The sequence below is a fragment of the Falco biarmicus genome, chromosome 4, assembly GCF_023638135.1.
Source record: "Falco biarmicus isolate bFalBia1 chromosome 4, bFalBia1.pri, whole genome shotgun sequence".
NCBI classification, from domain to species: domain Eukaryota; kingdom Metazoa; phylum Chordata; class Aves; order Falconiformes; family Falconidae; genus Falco; species Falco biarmicus.
This window is the reverse complement of record NC_079291.1, coordinates 83513341-83532426: the sequence shown is the minus strand read 5'-3', so window position 1 is coordinate 83532426 and position 19086 is coordinate 83513341. Positions and strand designations below refer to the sequence as shown.

At 44.2% G+C, this 19086-nt stretch overlaps 1 protein-coding gene across 4 annotated transcripts in view; it reads right to left on the bottom strand.

The window, feature by feature from the left end:
- Window positions 1-19086, bottom strand: part of SDK1 (sidekick cell adhesion molecule 1) — a 412596-nt gene that overhangs the window by 52756 nt on the left and 340754 nt on the right. For all 4 annotated transcript variants that reach the window (XM_056336241.1, XM_056336245.1, XM_056336244.1 and 1 more), the window contains 5 exons: window positions 13661-13855; window positions 9181-9382; window positions 7051-7154; window positions 5240-5310; window positions 306-441 (listed from right to left, as the gene is read on the bottom strand). In XM_056336241.1, coding sequence (XP_056192216.1) covers window positions 306-441; window positions 5240-5310; window positions 7051-7154; window positions 9181-9382; window positions 13661-13855 — 708 coding nt within the window. The remainder of the gene's footprint in view (window positions 1-305; window positions 442-5239; window positions 5311-7050; window positions 7155-9180; window positions 9383-13660; window positions 13856-19086) is intronic.

Here is a 19086-nt window from a genome sequence, read left to right as displayed (position 1 = left end):
GTATACTAGGGTAATCATGAAATGGAGGCAGCAGAAAGCAGGGAATCAGAGGATACGTGGGGGACAGAACATCAATTCAAGTATGCTGGCGTAGATTAGCACGTACCATTACAACTGCTGCTGCTGGGGCAGAAGTTAACTAGCATTTTTTAGCATCTTCACCCCGATTATGTAAAAGCTAAATTATCCCCAGGACTCTCAGACACAACGGTGTGTTATTTCCATGGAGCAAAAGGGCATACGGTGCCCGGTATAATGATGGATTACCATTCTGGGGTATCATAGGGCCCCAAACACAGGCTTACGTGTGAGCTCTGCTCTTAAAGCTGAAGGGTTCTGGATGGTTTTGGATTCTGTTCCAGATCCAGTGTCGTAATCCAGCTCCCGGTAGTAGATCCGGTATCCCAACAGCAAGCCGTTTAGACTCTCAACTTTGGGAGGCTGAAAAACATTCAGGTTAAGAACAGAATTGTTAAGGTGTGCATCACATCCAACATCCATCACAACGGGCAGCAGCGGACACCAGTCCTGCGCGAAGGGACACCGTGCTCCCTGCTGAAAATAGCCATTGGTAATGCACAGGGTCAAAGGCTGTGTCATTTGGAAAACACATTAAAGGCAACTTTAATGATTTTACTCAGCTGTGGCAATTACACAAGGCTCTTTACTCAAAACCTGACACCTGATGTACTACGCTGAGAGCTAAGCTCCTTTCCTTCTCGGTCCATGGGAACTTGTGTGTGATAATTTACTTAAACGTGTCCTTGAAAATGCATGTTGCTGGCCACCACCAGCAGAACAGTAAAACAGCACTTCACTTCTTCCAAGATGAAAAGAAATAAATAAATTTGTCAAAGACAGAATTCCTTTTGTGGCTATTTTCCTTGGGGACTTCTCACAGGACATTCTTCATTCACCATTATTTTACTGAAAGACTGATGAGAGAATAACAAAGAATTGGTGTATTTGGGCTTTAATTAGGAAGATGAAAATAGGTCTCATAGCCTCAGAGAGGCATTTAGCAAGGAGTCACGGTGTGATGGACTTTGGTGGGTTGCACAGGTCCAGTCCCACAGGCAATCCCAGCCCCTCCCCAGCAGTCTGGAGCAGTGCAGTGTGTATGGCCATTGCACCGGCTCTGATAGGAGGGTTTTTTCTTCTGCAACATGCTGGAAGATGCTCAAAGACATAGCACCTCAGCAAGGATTCTTCAGCAGCCCCTCACATCTTCCTTCGGGTGCTGACACACACTGAAAAGGCCATTTTTGTCTGAATGGCTTGCTTAAATAGAGACAAGCAAAGGGCTTCTTCATGTTTGGGAAAAAAAATACTTTCATGAGTCTAACACAAGCTAAGAACTGCAGAGAAGATGCCCTGAGCCATCTTCTAAAGATTCTTGTGCTGAAATTTAAGGGGCTGAAAATATAAAGGATTTTAATGATGATCTTGCCTTTAATCCAGAAAGATCCCTAGCAGTCCTTGCTAAGGGAACCCTTCTGTCCATTGTGGACAAATTAATTGCTGGTGTGAAATGCTGCCACAATAGAAGGTAATACCACATCTAATTTTAATGAAGAAACTAAGAATACTTTTACAGGAAAGAAGGAAGATATTTGGTAATAACCTAGCATTCCGCTTCCAGAAACGACAAGAATTTTCCATTACTTCAGCACGATGGCAAATGGAAAGAGGGGGCTGTCCCATCTCAGTGCAAAGGACTTTGCTTTGGGTGAGGGCTGAAAGAATTAAGTAGAAAGACTGCAGTTTATGGCAACCAAACAAGAAAATTATGTGAACCAGCGTGTAAGAAAGCTCTACAGCTACCAGGAAAAAAGAGCAGAAACTGCTCCCGCAAGAAGCTGCCTTCTTTTGCAGCTGTCCTGCCCAGAGCCTGCTGAAAGCAATCCAAATAGCCCCAAGATCCCGCAGTCCTTGCTCTGCATGGCTGGAGAACCTCATTCATCATTGTTTCATGCTCATTATTTTGCTCCATCCTTTGGAGAAGCTCTGACTACCTTTCACTGTTATTTAGCATCCGCACTACAGAATGATCCAGGAACACAGGATTGCGAGGGACCTCAGCAATCAGCAGGACTGGGCCCTCAGGACTGCAGAGAGTCAGCTCCTTACTGTCCCTGTCACAAACAGCAACCTCCACCAGAACACGGGCTGAGTTTTCTGCTTCCCAGTATTCCTGTTGGAAAGCTGTTCCAAGCCTCACTGCTTGGGTGGTTAGAAACATGCATTTAATTTCTAATCTAAACAATTCGTAGCTAGTTTATAACCATTTGCTCCTGTGCTAACGCTGCCTTTTGGGTTCAACTGTTCTTCTCCCTACGGGGTGTTTACTCCCATGATGTATTTTAAAAAGGGCAATCATATTCCCTCGCAGACTCCATTTCACAAGGCAAATAAATCAACCTCTTGTACAACAGCCTTTCCTAGCTGAGCCCCGTGTCCAAGGGATGGAGCAAACAGACCACAGTTTGTCCAGGGCTGCCTGGCGACACCATGGCTCAGGGACCAGCTGAAATGTTCTCCTCTGCAAGGTGGAGATGACAAGCTGTGGTTTACTGGCAGTTACTGGTATATCTATTGTGATCTTTCTTTTTTCTTTCTCTTTTCCAATCTTTTGACTTTTCTCTCTTGTTTTCTGTATTACACTGAAGTTGTTTTAGCTGTGGTGGGGCAGAGAAGGGCTCCACAGCACGGCAGCATCCTTCCCTCCCCCTCTCCTGGCAGGGAGGGGTCCCAACGCAAGGCACCAGGACTGTCTTCTCCAGAGACAGGGTGAAGGGAGGCACTTGAGTGTATCACCACGGAGGAGAGAAGGTGCAAGAAAACAGAACCTGTCCAGCAAGGAAATAAACTTCACGTAACAAAAAAAATACTGTGAACATTAAATGGATTTGTATTTTAAGTTAATCACTACCTAGAAGGAAGGTGCTCTTGGAAAGATTCAATGTCTTTTTCCTATTTCAAATATTAATACCTTTTTTTTTTTAATAATAAAAAAAATGAGGTGGAATATCCTACAGAATCTTAAAAAGAAAACACTGCTGAAGCTGAGAAAGAGACTGTTACTCCCTGCTCTGCTATATAACTGCCTAACAGATAACACTTAATTCCTTATTGTGGTACCAAATGTTTTTCTTTCATGTGATTCTCCCATTTTTTCCTTCCTTTAAATTTAGGACAGGAAAGCTCAGAAAATAGATGGCTTGAAAATGGTCTTTCTCCTTGCAATGGAAATGTTGGTTCTTCCCTGAAAAGGGTACTCTGCTAAAAGGTCAGGTCTTCCCCTTCCTAGCTGTCTTTCATGGACAAAACTCTGCTTTTGATGTAATGGATTATTTAGGATTTTGTAGGAAGGCCTGAGGGATCTGCTGAAATAGGTAAAATGATTACGAGTGGCAGCCTGAAATGTACAGAAGTAAGAGAAACATTTTTGTGCTGTTTAAAAATAATTAAAAAAAAAAAAGACTGAAATGTTAAGTTTGAATAATTGTTATCTTTAAGGTAGAAGCAGAACAGAACATGATCCTGATGTTAACTGTAACATCCTTCACAACATCGGAAATAACCTTGCATTATTGATACAACAGACCTCAATGGAAATTACTTATTTTCTTCCTACTTTAAATTTAAAAATAATGGACTGATTGGACCAAGCAGCTGAAAGCACAGATAGTGCATCTAGAGTTTGTTTTGTGAATTATTAAAACAGCTCAAAGTTAAAAATTTAGCGTTGCTTGGAAAGCTACTCTCCCATTTAGCTTGACTACTGTTTTCAGTTTACATTATTTCTTAGACACTGCTGTGAAACTTCCTCTTAATTGGAGGCTATTGTGGGACTTGAAGATTTTTGTTTATTTGAAAAATATAGTACGGCTGAATTACCAGGACCTATTAATATATATGTAGTAATGACATATAATCGCCCACAACTCCCTTGAGATGGCTCTGGCACAACAACCCCATTTCATTTTCATGAAATAAAAAGCATCCAATTACCTAAACAACCACCTATTTCACATTAACTACACACCAATAATCAGTCAATTGGGGGAATGTTTATTTCTGTGGTACATCACGCCTCACATCCTCCTTGTCCTCTCTGGGTATACCTTTTTCCCTTCGCTGGGGGCTTTATTTGTAGGTGGGGTGGTAGATTTACATCTCCCCATAATTCCTTCGGTAAAACTGTTCAACATGTCTTCTATTTGTCCAACATGCTGTAAGCAATGTTGTTGCTTACTATTATGCTTCGTGAACTTGGGCCAGCAACCCAGCAGTACAGCCAGGCATATTTTTAAAGTGCTGCTGCATACCAATAAACAGACCCTCATACATATATTTTTTTTTCCAAAAATGCAAGGAGCCCCATCTGTACTGTAAACGCATATGTACATTTTTCACTATAATGCAATCTGTCCAAAGTCATCCTTATTATGTGTGTGGGACATTGTCTCAGGAGCAGGGTGGCAGAGGCTTTCCAGGCTAGGTGACGGATAACGCACAGTACCCCACTGGGTTCCCTCTATTAATGCTCACTCTGCAAAAAGAAGCCTCAGGCACTGGGTCACAAAATGTTCCAGCATCTCCCAGGAGGTCAGTATTGAAAGATAAAGGCAGGCAGAGGCACGGCTTACATAAAGCGCAGGCTTGGCACGAATACTTTCACATCCAACTCGGAGATATTGCGGAGAGCTCAAACTTCCTTCCTTTTCTCTGAAGAAATCTCAATTTTTAGCCCTCAAAGAGCCAAGAGGGCATGTGGAGTTCCTCAAAGGCACGAGCAGGATCTCGGGCACAGTCTGTGCTTCTGATCATTTCAGCAGCTGAAGGAGGCGCTACGCAACGCGGAGGGAAGCGAGCTGTTCACTGCTCAGCTGTACCGCTGCCGCGCTCCGGTGAGTGTTTGCCGTGGAAAGGTGCATGTCCGTCGGCATCGATGAAAGGGCAGTACAAGTAATGATCTTGGCCACTGCTACAGAAACTCCTTCCCCTCCCATGCTTTCCCTCATGGGGCACAAAGTAAAAGCAATTGCCAGAAATTTCCATCCGTCACCAAAATCCCTGCCTGGATCAGGGAAATAAGGAAGCAGCTGCAGTCTTTCAACTTTACTGCTGCACTTCCAGCTCAGGAAAATGGCCCTTGCAACGCACCATAAATATCAACAAGTCAAAGCAACCAAAAAATCGTTCCAGAACTATCAAGATTTCTCATTGTACCTACCTGCCACTGCACAAGGACAGATGAAGTCGTGTGGGGAGTTACCAACACGGAACTGGGTGGTTCACCTGGAACTAAATACGAAAGGTAGGTAAGCAAGTCTGTTACAGTCACAGGCTGGGGAACGGGCAGCTTTTCTTCACCAGGTTCTCCTTCCTCACTGCTGAAGAAAACCTTCTATCCCAGCTACCGTGTGGTGGGTCTCAAATGCCATGTGGTGGATATGAACATTGCCAGCCACTTCTCGTTCAGCTCTCGCTCTACCTATGGCCTTGGCAACTTGAGCAGGAATAAGAGAAAAAGCTGAGGGTGTAAATCTAGAGGAAGCTGCAGCGTGCCAGCTGCTCCCAAACAACTGGATACACACTTGAGGGGAAGCTGAACCACCTGTGTGTGTGCTTGGAAGCGCGAGCAAACCGATTCCAAAATTGCCATGATACTATTCCCACAGCTGGGGCAAGCCCACCTTGGTTTTAGGAGTCTGTGTGACATAGTCACAGATTATTTTAGTTGGGACACCTGGATCTGCCATGGGTTAAGCCGTGCCTGTGCCCATGGCCTGCAGCACATACACACAGGCTGCAGCAGCTCAAACACGGAGAAGGGAAGGCTTATCAGGAGCTGACAGCCCGCCGCAGTGCAATGCTCTAGTGGCAGCACCAGGTTTGCTCAGCAGAATAAAAGTGCAGTTTGTTATGGAGGTGAGAAGCTCTCACAATGTTTCCCTGCTGTAAGAGTCCAAGCACAACTCTGGATTCACCGTAGCTAAATTCAAAGAGAATTGAAAATAAAATTTTAAATTCTGAAACAGTGAGTCAGTGCTGTCTCATTAGTACCAGTTACAGCCCACACCAATACAGCAGACACTCTTCAGGAAGGTCAGGATGTCTTTAAAAGGCTGCCAGGCACATTATTCAAGTATTACGTGGGTTCTTGTTTAACTTAGGATACTCCTGAACTCTGTCCTCTGATTTCTAATTTCAAGATCACATTCTCTCAACATTCATTTGCAAAACTGTTTCCTATTTTTGTATCTCAGTGTCGTACCTAACTAGTCATTCCTTGAGCTGTATGAAATTCTGGCTGATTCCTAGCACCATATATACATACATATATAAATATGCACCCCAGTATTACCCCGTTTCCCAGGCTAAGAGTAAATACCGATGCTTTTTCACACTTTGCAGAGCTCCTTTCTCCATTCAAGACATCAGAGCTACTTCTGCATTCAGACATTGACTTTATACAATCAAGGAATTAGAAGCTGATCTCTAAGGCTAAAAATAAAAGCCTTGTCAATGTCATTCACAGTTTATTAGCCCTGATCTGCAGGATTAAATGTTCATGTTTCTAGGAGCTTCATATTCTTTCTTACTTACACCTCAGCAATTTTGCCATATTGCAGACTGATGTGGATGGTGAGTGAAAACAATTGAAGAAACTTCTTCAAAAGTATGTGTGGTTCTGCATTTATTTTTAATGATCTCTTGTAAATTATTCAATTTCTGCAAAGATAATGGTTAGTGCAAAGTTTGGAAGCCAATCAAATGGAGTTTAATTCCATTTTGAGACTCCTGAAAGAACGATTCATTATCAGAGGGCACAGCAGGACACTTAAGGCTGCCTGTTATTAATTCAGCCACATCTCATTACTACCTGTATCAATCTCCTATGAGCAAAACCACATTTGCTGTTCAATTTTCACTCCGCAGTCCCAGTGGAGAACACATTACAGCCGGTCCAGCAAACCCCAGAGCACTGGGGAGCGCCCATCCCACGGCGATGCGCCCCGTGTGCCTCTCCTCGTTGCTTACCGTCCTGCAGAGTTGTGACCGCCTCCGTCTCCGTGCTGAAGTCGCTGTCTCCGATGTCGTTGGTTGCTTTCACTCGCATTTTGTAAGAGGTGAAGGGGTTCAAGCTGTGGAATGTAAAAAAACCCAACACAGCTGAGGGATGAAATCTCCCCACATCATCACAACCTGCCCCAGAATGAGCCTCTGCAGAGACCCTGCCCCTTGGAACTGAAGTCATTGAGTGGTTTGTCTCTTCTCCATGTCGCCTCTTCCTTGCAGCATCCCACAGCTTCCCATGATGCAGGGGTGTTCGCGCCCTTGCTGCCACCAGTGTCTTCTCAGACTTCCACTGGCCTGAGCTCCTGAAAACACGCAGACTCACAGCTGAGTTGGGCTTCAGAAAACACCCAGGACACTGCAGTTCACGGGAGCAGCTTGTGACTGGGGCTTGTTGGGAAGGACAAGATGAGAGCTGTGCATGGCTGGACAAAACCTGGCTTTCAAAGGTGCTTTGCCTGAGATAGCCTCAAACCAGCTCTGTGGGTCAGCTCATCCTCGGGGCATGGATGGGGATGAGAGGCAGGAGGAGGCAGGGAAGGTGCCCAGGGTCAGCCAGAGCCCAGCAGGCACTGGAATTCAGAGCACCAGCCTTCGGACTAATCCTCTAGACCATCCCGTTTGATCAGTGCATTTTATTCTTACTGAATTTCAAATTAATGCTATTACCTGGATGATTTAATAAAGACCCTAACAACAGGTTCCTTGCAGCTCTTTTCTCTGTGCAGTGCTTTAAGATCTGCAGAGAGTGATTTCCAGCTGACATAACCTTCGCAAAGGTTCTTCTGCCTTGGCTTGGCAGGGGAAGGTGTAGAGGAGGCTGCCTCTCAAGTCGCATGCAGAGGCTAGAAATGCAGAGCTGTAAGTTACAGGGGATTTAGCTAATTAATTGGTAGTGTCCAGCCATCAGCTGGCGGTTGTAACACCGACTACAATCCCAAGTAAAGTTACTTGTAAGGAATGATTAAACAGCAAGGGATAATGCGTTCTGAGGGACAGCACTCTTGCATCACGCACATGCTACTCTTCTGGATTTTCACAGGAAAATGCTTTTAGCCAGGGGGAGAAGAAATCTTTTCCACTAGTGCCACCCTATTAGGACACCATTACTTACCTACAGCAACTTGAATAACTTGAATCGTCTTTTCTTGAACTTTTGTTTTCAGTAATGCCAAGTCTAAATGACATATTTGGTTTCCTTGATTTTACAGGTTTTGACTAGAAAGATACCAGATATAATTTGGGGTGCGTATAACACCTCCAAGGTCAATGAATCAGGTCTATATTTGTCCCTGTAACTGTCAAATTGTCTTTTTTTCTGCACAATTAGATGAAAGGATAGCAATGTATCTGCATCTTCTAGCAGATGATCGGTGAGCTACCATACGCCATAGCTACTGATGTTCTTATAACAGACCTGAAAAATCCATATCTGAATGCTTTCCATACTTGACTCACCAAAAGCTCACAGCCTTTTGGAAATAATCTGATTTGTACAAGCTTGTCAACAGAGGAAATGGACAGCAAAACAAGTACCTTCTCACAGACATTCAATTGCTTTTGTAGATGTTACAAGGACTTTAACTACAACAGCAGCACTGAGGCTATAATGAAGCCTGAATAACAAAGTTTAAACATTCTGATCCTATCTATAAACTTCAGTATGGAAAATACAGATAAAAATGGTTCTCATTTCATCTGGAAAAACTTACGTAGAGATAACTGCGATGTAGCATTGAGAGTGGATTTTAACATCAGTCACTACTGAAAAGGATTTTTTAACTAGTTGTATTTTACAGAGCATTGTGTAGCTACATATGGTTTAGCCTGAGTAGCATTATCTACGGTGCTGAGCTTTCAGGAAGGGCTTCAAAAAGATACATTGCAATCCAACTTTAATTAGATTTATTGCATGACCTTCAGCAAATCTCTCAACTGCTGCTTGTAACACCACCTCTAAAATGGGAGCAGTGACCTCACTTAACCTCTCTCCCGTCAAAAGACTGTGAAGCTGAGTGATGCCTGCTTTGGTTTCCTAACTGTTGGAAGTGGGAAGTTTGGGAATTTCTATGCTAGCCTGGGATCATATGGTACCTTTCAATAATGCAGGACGTCGCCTCATGGCTGATGGAAGAGGAGTAGGTTTGCCAGTCTCCATTTGGCAGTTCTCGCACTTGTACTGTAAAATACCGTATTGGTGAAGATCCATCACTTCCCGGGACCCACTTCAACAGCAGACTCCGTGACGACACATCACTCTGGGGGGTCATCACCTGCCTGGGGGGTGCTGGTCGTTCTGCAATTAAACCATAATTCGGTACTTCTTTGAGAGGAAATTCAAGCTAACATGAAACGTGACAGCCTGATCAGATTTTCATAGGGGTAGTGCTATGGGAGACTGAACTTCGGGATCCGCCCCATGAAGAACACAAACCACCTCATTCCTTAACCTCCTACTGCAAAGAAGAGCAGAAACTCGATTCTTTTCTCCCTGCACAGGACACCATTGAATATACACCTTCCTACATCAAACCTGGGGGGGGGTGTCAGCCTGGTAGGTTAAGGAAGAACCATTAGGACCAGCAGCCAAGCAAACCAAGGAAATCTTTAATGAAACTCAGCTATGCTTCTAGCTGCAATTGCTCTTTTGACAGAATTTGCCTGTAAACTAGTTCACTTTTTAACCTGTGCTTACTACTTGGTACCATGGGACTACGTTCTTTCTCTGTGTGCTGTGTAGCATCCTCTTCCACCAGCTGCTCCCCAGCTGAAGCATGAAGACGAGGAATGGATGAGCTGGAACAGGCTGCTGTGCAGCAGAGTCCAAGCACACAACTTGCAGCCAATAATTCCTGTACCGGCTCTCTCTGGCCAGGGACTGGGAACCATCAGCAGCTCCTGCTGCTGCTTCCAAAGCCCAGCCTGGGGACAGTGCAGAGCTGGGGGTGAGCACCCACTGCAGTTCACTTCCAGAGCTCCCCAGTTCTTCCCTTCGTGCCCACTAACCCTGAACCTGCAAAACCTTGAGCCTGCAAAACCCAACCAGTGCCTGTGCTGAGGGAGATCTCTCCAGAGTAATTACCCGTACACCTTTTAGATGAGGCAGGGAATGGAAATGGAGGTATAAGCATGCTTGTCCCCAACTGTTTCAATATAGATCTCCTTTCCCGTCACTGTGTCTCCGCACTCCATCGATTTCAATAGAGAAACTCTATAGAGTGAGGAATAATTGTTTAATTGTTTATCATGAAGATTATTGATTCTGATTAAAATGTGTGGCATGTAATAAAGCAGAAATTGATTGGAGACACCGCAGTGACTTGCTTTTGAGAAGCAATTCAATTCAACTTCATCAGCACTTGTTTCCACGAACACACCTCCGCCTGCCCGATTCCTCACCGCTCCATAGGGCCAGCACTTTGCTGCCTTACCATAAAACCATTTCCTATATTTTTTGGCATTTCTCTGCAGCATGCTCTTGCTGACACCGGTGCCCAAAGATTTGTAAGCTATCAGCTGGAGGAAGCCCCTGGTGCCAGCAGCCTGCGAGCTGGAGTACAATGCAAAAGGTCAATGCCTTACACTGACAGGCTGAGACAGGTATTCAGGGTTATTCTATCAGAGGAAGCGAGTGTTGTGCAGGGATTTAATACTCTCTGCTGATAAGCTTTAACCAGCTTGCAGTTTTGGGCAGGTCAGATCTTGCAGTCAGTCCCCCATGACTGGGTTTCCTTCTGCTGCTAATGGGAGATCTTAAAATCTCTTGTATGGCAAGACATACTTCCTGACTGTTTGTACAAACCCATTAGTATAAAGAGTTTATTTATGGGAATTTAGCCACGAGCAAATGCTAAGGTGAGCGAATTGCACAGGAATGTAAGGCCAGGCCATGTGACTCAATGGACTACTTTTAATTTCTTGCCGCATTTACATTTTCTGACTCAGTTCTGCTCTGATCACTGGAGTTACTATTCTGAAGGGTAACACACTACTACGTAGATTCAAAGCACTACAGAAGAACCTCTGGAGGATACAGCTACAATGCAAGTCGAGATCTATAAATCACAGGTGTAATTGCAAAATGTAAAGATATATTGGGATTATCCAAGGAATATAAAAGGACGAGAGTGACTGATTTTGCTAATTTTTGAGGGAATTTTTGTGTCTGCCTACCTTAGTATCAAGGACTGCACAGAGTATTGAATGAATTTTTATTAATGGAAATCAAATATCTTTTCACTCTAGAATATTTATTGCCATGTACAGAAGTTTCAGGTTTGTTTGTTTATTCACTTGTTAGCAGAATAGCTGCGCTGGATAGATTTCTTTATCATCCCCTCATATCAATCTTGCTGATATGATATTACACAATTCTTCTCTCTACACTTTACATACGGGATCACTTCAGTTAATGCTCCCTGCCTTGGGACTCAGATCCATAGCATGCATAGAGATACAGCAGAGCCATCCATCAAAAAGAGAAAGGGTGCATTTCATACTATGGCTTGCCTATTCAAGATAACCCTAAAGCATCGATAGCAACAAGGGATCATTGTTCCCACAGCAGAGCTGGGAGTTCTGCCTTGAGCTATTGTGTATCCAGCAACAGCTTGTGCATGGTCTGTGAAATCCGAGCACATTTTATTGAAAAGGAGAGGCTCCAAGCTTTGAGTATTCACTTTATTGGGCATGGTGGGGCTTTTTGAAACTTCCATATGTTGGACTTTAAACTTCCACTCTGACAGCAATCAGACAGGGGTGGAAGATACCTTGAGCCGATAAATCTCTTTGATGGACAGTATCTTTAGCAGAGGCACTTTAAGTTTCCTAACACAGCTCTGGAAGTTGTTTCTCTGAGGACTGCACTGTTACACACTGGGAAGGCTGCACATGACCTAGAGAGCTATGCCAGTGAGAATTTTAACACCAAACAGGCCAGAAGTAGTTGAAGTGCACCCCACAGATCTTGTTGCCTGTTGTTGAACATCATAGACTCATAGGATGGTTTGGGTTGGAAGGGACCTTAAAGACCATTGAGTTCCAACGCCCCGCCATGGGCAGGGACACCTTCCACCAGCCCAGGGTGCCCCCAGCCCTGTCCAGCCTGGCCTTGAGCCCTGCCAGGGATGGGGCACCCACAGCTGCCCTGGGCACCCTGCCCCAGTGCCTCACCACCCTCACGGTAAAGAATTCAGGCCAATGCCCTCTCTTCTTAGAAGTGTTACAGGAAAATAATACGGAAGACATTATTATGTGGGCAAATCCTTACTCTTGTACTAAATGATTTGCAAGGTCTAGAAAGGAGTTAAAACAAGAGATTGCTTAGCAGGCATGTTTTAAGAACTGGAAATAAATGTAACTGGTTGTATTATAGTGCAAGACTTGGGCAAGAGCCAAGACCAGGCACGCAAGCACATGCAAAAGTGTTAACAATAGTTGAAAGACATCTGTGGAGGTCTGCCCTAGTTACCTGCTGAAGGGTGCTTCTCTCTGAACTGTGATTTTTATAAATCACAGAAGTTGCATACTTCTAATTTTTGAGAGAGAAGTTTTCTTAAAGATCAATATCCAGACAACTCAACAGATCCCAGCGGCACATGGCACACGATCCAGTGATGCTGGTAACGCTACCCTGCCTAGTTTTGACTTTGTCAGCTCAAGAGACCAGATACATGCTTTGCAGTGGAACATGGCATATAGTACAAGACCAGAAGAAAACCCACACTCCTATTCCTTACCACTATATTCTCTTTTAGCTCTGAATTATAAAAAAATAAAACCTTCATGCACAAGTAGAAAATATAATTTTTCTAACTGGCATCTCTAGGGATCTGTTCTAAGACTGGGGAATTGAGCAGTTACTTAAGCCAAAGCATTAAAAAAAACAAGTAATGATGCAGAGCAGATTCTGTAATACCTTATATACCTTTCATATTTTGACACATTTGGTATCTAAGCATCTGGTTTCATTTATACATGTGTAACTGGTGCTTTCTTCAAGTAGGTTCCCCACAGAACAGAACCTGACTGGAGATTCAGAATGCGAATAACCATTTTATGGCTGATGCAAGAGGCAGAAAAATTCTGAGCGATCCAGATGCAAACACTCTGCTCGAGTGTGTGGCAGTGAAAGGCCAGAGTATTTGCTAACACATTAGGTCAGGACTGAGGTACGATGGAGAAGCTGTGGAGAAATCCTGCAAGATCGCCACCTCTCATTTTGCATTCTCTAATCAATATAATTCATCCATCACTTACTTTCTTAAGATTGCAATCTTTCTAGAAAATGAGAGAGCTGAAAAAAGATCTGACTGCCGGAGGAGGCTGCGTATGGCCAATATAGCAGCTGATGGAAAAATCAATCTCCAACAGCCTGGCAGGTTAGAAGAACTGTGTCTCATAAAAGTCTGTCTTGCTCACCAGGTTTCTCAAATCATGATGGTTTGGGGCATGTTTATGGGGTGAGAGGGAGGAGCTGCACAGGCTGTAGCTTGTTATTAAAGCTCCCCTAAACGCAGCGCAGACTCCAATGCATGCAACAGCAAGTACCTCAACCTGTGGCTGCAAGCATTACCTCTTTTTTCTGTTGTGATCACTGTGGCTTCCAGAGGCTCCCCCCAGCCCTGCCTGGTCTTGGCAGATGTCCGGAAGATGTATGCTGACTCAGGGGTGAGATCCGTAGCAGTAAACTGCCTGACTGTTGAGCCAACCTCCACCGTCGTGAACTTGTTCGGGCTGCTGCTGGCCAGTCGGTAGGCAATCTGGTACCCTGAAGTCACAGCATCAATGAGAGAGAGAGAAAGGGTTAGGGTTTTCTTCCAGCAGAAGAGCACCAAAACTACTATTAGTTTAACATAATTGTTTCTCTGAGACCGGAATGAAGTAATTTACTTCCTTTAGTGTTATAAACCACTGCTACGCGGCAGTCCTCCCCCAGTCAGGTGCTGTACCTTATGAGGAAATCATACACAGCGGTGCACACAGGGGTCTATTGAATATGATCTGCAATAAAGCTGATTGCACTTGCCATCCTTGATACCAATGTGATAGAAAACCAGTTTAATCCTTCCTGAGGATACTGGTACCTTTTCAGAAAGGCAAAGGAACAGACTCCGTGCAACTGATGTCACCTGGTTGAGCCAGTTCAAGCCGACACTCTCAGCTCTCAGCTTCCCCTGCCCCAGCACAGCCGCGCACAGGCACACGTGGACGCACACACACCCGTGCTGCTCTGCCCTCTCACAGCTGCAGCACCGGCTCGAGCTAAAGGTTCTTCAGCTGCAGCACAGCTGGATTGCCCAAACCGTGCAGCCTTCATACCGCTCAAGTAAAGGCTTGCTCCTGCTTTTGCACTTGCCTTTCCCCAGCTCTCCCACTCCCCTGTAACTGCCCGGCGAGTGCTGACCCTTCTCCTCTTCTGCCATTCAACGTTGCTGCCCTTACCCACAGCCCAAAGCAGCAGCCCGCAAGCTGTGAGGTCCTGCCTCAACCATGCGGCACTTAATAATCAATTTTGTTGATGCCTGTAAGTGATAATCCCCAGTCCAACCTGCCTGACAATTAGGAGTTCACAGTTTAGCCTTATTATTAATGATTCAACTGTGCAAAGGAGGGCTTCCAGAGTTCTCACGCACCACTAGCAACAACTGTCCCCCGAAGAGGATCTGCCAAATGTTCAAACCCATTCTGTAAACCCAGCAATTTAATCAGGCTCTCACTTCTGGAGCTCAATGGTAACTTTCAGTCCAGCTGCTGACTTCCAAAATCAATTAATACCAGAACTGGTGTGGGGCTTTATTGCACAAGCTGAATACAGTTGTATGATTAAACGCTTCACGGAGTTAGACAGGGCAGAGGGCAGCCAACAAATCCAAATCAAACCAGCTGAAAACAAAACAGTCATGACATGATTCTGCCAACCCTCTGCTCATCTTCCCAATGACCGAAAGGGGTCTGCAGCACCTGAGACCATCTCTTTCTCTTGGAATTAATATCCCAGCTAGAGCCTGAACTCCCACCGCATTTTGGCTGTAACAAGAACAAGGGGAGCCAAATCCCGCGTGCTTCCTTGGTGAAGGTCAGTGCATGAATATGGAGGGTTTCATCTTACCTGTGGCTATTAGACAAAGTCAATGACATTTGTTTCCCACTGCGAATATGCCACATGCCCACTCACAGAGAAGGCAGAAACAGAGTTCCTGCACTCTCCTGAATGAATGCCATGCTTGCGTGTGGTGCACGTTGTCACAAACACTGGAATTAAATTGGGATACAGATGGTATTAATTTTGGTGTGCTGACTCACAGTGCTGTTGACTATGCACCAGAGTTCCCTTGTCCTTTTTTTTTCTTTGGCAGCTGCTAGGGGAGGTCGGGCAACAGCCAGAGCTGCCTCGCATAGAACGAATTTGATCACAGCAATACCTCAAAGGGTGAACTTGGCTTTTCTAAGCATCTGTGGCTTCAGACTGTGCTCCTGCAGGCCGAGGTTACAAACAGGTTTGGGAACAGAGTCGAGTCACTGCAGTGCCTTAATGTGCTCTGGGCACCCACATTTGAAGGTGAGCATCGTGAGCATCAGCAGCGAGAGGCTCCCGGCACCCCAGCAGGCTCAGCCCGCGCTGCCTGGGGTACCCTCGCACGCCGCGGCTGTCAGTTTGCTAGGCATATTCCTACAGCACCATTTCCACAGCCGGGTGGCTAGCGTTAGACTCCTTAAGGGCCCGAAGGAACATTGTAGGAGGAGTGGCTAAGGATTTGGGCTTGTCTAGGTTGGAAGAAAGGAGGCTGAGGAGCGGCTTCATTGCTCTCTGTAGCTTCCTGAGGAGTGGCTGTGGAGAGGGGGATGCTGAGCTCTTCTCCCTGGTATCCAGTGATAGGACACATGGGAATGGTCCAGAGCTGCACCAGGGCATGTTTAAACTGGACATTGGGAAGCACTGAGGGTGGTCAGACACTGGAACAGGCTTCCTAGAGAGGCAGCCAATGGCCTGAGCCTGCCAGTGTTTAAGAGGCATCTGCAGAACGCCTGTAACACCCCGCTTTAACGTGGCCAGGGCTACATGGTCACCGTCGGGCCCTTCCAACTGAAGCAGCCTGTGCTACACCAATAAATAAAAAAGTGATTTTTTTGGAGCTCCTGAGCATGCTTAGATCCTAGTAAAGTCTTAGTGTCTTACACTTCGAACATTTTGATTTTTTCCACCTGCAAATACTTCCTTTTATCCATGGCACGAGCTCTCCCATTACTGGTCCAATACATTTCACGACAGTATTTCTGTACCTTTAATACTATAACACTTTGATCATTTTAAAGCCCACGGAAAGACAGATATCAACGGGGAGAAGTAACCGAGATACTACAATCATTTTTGTTTATACAGATATGAAGAATGTGGGAGTAAAAACCCCGGTGCAGGATCTTAATAAGGGGGAAAAACAGTCAAAGAAAAGCACTGGGGAATTTTTGCAGCAGCAGGAAACATGAAGGAAGAAATGACTAAGATGGCTAAAGAAGTTTGATAAAGGGACATAAGACGTAAAGAAAAAGACCTGGAGGGAAACAGAGAATATTAAAAGAATAGAAAAGTTGATTTATCTAGTTATTAAAAGATAAGTATGATATCTGGGACATATCCTTGTCAAACAATTTCCTCTCTTTTCTAAACCTTTGTAAAATATAAAGTGTAGTTAAAATGTAAGGAGGGAATAGAAAGATAACTATTTACTGCCAAATGGTGGTACTTGTGCTGGAAAGCCAATTACAAACACGTTCAGATTAGGCAAAGGAACACATACATATCTAGGCCATTGTAATAGGTTACACAAGAGTGGATCCTTGGCTAGTGTAGAAACTAATTTAGCCATGAGAAAGGAGAAATCACTTGTCACAGCCCGTCTCCCTGACAGGCTCCACAAATGCCCTTTCAATGCATCCCTGTGAAAGAGGGTATCAGCCCTCACTCTCCTCTCCTACGTCTGCCGCTTGGCTGATGATCTGGGTAAATATCTATTTTCCTGGATATCTCAGGCAGAGCTTACACAACCAGAGCCGTCACCTTCACAGATTTCCTCAGAAACTTGACACTTTCCTCGGTCTAATTTGAAGGTACATATCCAAGCTCTGCACCTGAACTCAGCTCACTCCCATTGCTACCTACAACCCACCTGAGAGACAGCCAGTATCTTAATTTTGATCCCCTACATCACCTTCTCCTATTCGATGTTTTGGATCAGCCAGGATACATAGCACCATAAAAAGCATCACTTTTCTTTTTTCTGAGTGGCACAGAAGACACAGTATTTAAACTACAGCTTGGATAATAATCAGGGCTAATGCAAGATCAAAAAGATAAATTTATTAAGTTGATGAATTTTAGCAACAAGGGATGGAAGAAGACAGGAAATGTTAAGTGAAATCAAATGAGGCAAATCAATAGAGGTAAATGGAAAGTGTTCAAAGAGAAATTAACGTATGCTCGAGGGCTATAAGAGGCAATAGCTACAATTGCTGCAGTGAAGGAATAAGGAAGTTTCCTTCCTTGACTAGATTATGACGATAAGATGATGCAGATATAGTAAAAAAAAATAATCAAATATTCTTAAAGAAAGTAAAATCTTTAAAAGGTGATCAGAGCAAACGTTTTTAGGAAAGGAGTATCTTACAGCATATGAACCATCTGGAAGGTCAGTGAGAAGAATTCATTTTGTTTTCTTAATTTTATTCCCATATCGCGTTATATCCCAAACCTCTTCTGCTGTTGGGAGTTCTGCTGTTCACAGGCTACAACAGCATTAAAAAAGCCCTGAAAGATCAACTCTTCAGGAGTTTATTTATTCATTGAAACTAGGCTTATTTCTTGCATTAGCATATTTTCAAGTATTTTTTGCACAACTGCAAGCAGTTTCATGAGCTACGCTTTCTGAACTCAATAAATGGCAACAGTCTGAACCGCCTGTTAAATGTTAGGTCATTGTAACACAACCAGTGGATTCCCCAAAGCAAACAGGCAGGAAGATGACAACACACCATGAATATAAAAAAGCTTTCAAGCTCATCACCATACAAAACCCTTCAGAACTGACAGCACCCATTCATGCAGGCCATGGTGCAGCAGAGATACAAACACTTATTAATTTGTCACAGAACTTAGGGAAAGCCAAATGATACTGGGAGGTGACGGGCTGCCCAGTGGAGCAGCAATCCAGTTTGTTGATTTTGCTGCTTATCTGATTAAGGGCCAGTGGGTGTGCAAAGGCAGTGTAGGATCAAAATATGAATTTGCAAACGTGGATTACTTTCAATTTTGGTTCTAATTCTCAGTGCAGTTCTTACACTTTTTTGCAATAAGCTTCAGGTAAATGCTAAATACAAGGACACCATGAGAAACACTAACCAGGGCCTGGAAGGATGCAGGGTGGGCTCTCATTTTCAGGGAAGCTCATAGCTAGAGGTGTACGTACGCACATCAATGCATCATTTTTCCTCAACAGCATTTGAAGGAACTGTGTTGGGTGATAGCTGAACACAGCGCAGAAAAGAAGACAGAGTGAAGCCTCAGATGGTTAGCATAACATTCCCAAAAGGAGAAATGGAAATATCTAGCAGTCTTCCGCAGTAAAATATTTAAACAAACAAACAAGTGGTTTTCCTTTTGGTGCCTGCCAGTATTTCATCCTGCTAATCTCTCTCTGAAATGCTAGAACATGTTTTGATATAGATTACAAAAATGTTAGCTGCAAAGGTGCTTGTATACTCGGAGGACAAAGCTAGCAGAGCAGGAACATTAGTTCAAAGGCTCCGAATGTAAGTTCTCTTGCAAAGCAAGTGTTTTTCCTTTCCAACCCCACCAGTGAATAGAAGGGCACTGTGCAAAATCACATTAACTTATTAATTTCAACAACACTACTTCAGTGCACTTGACTGTGGGGGTTACGGTGGTGTTTTGAAAGTTCATTACAGTAATGAGATCTAAAAGGTGAACAGGAAAAAAACCAACCT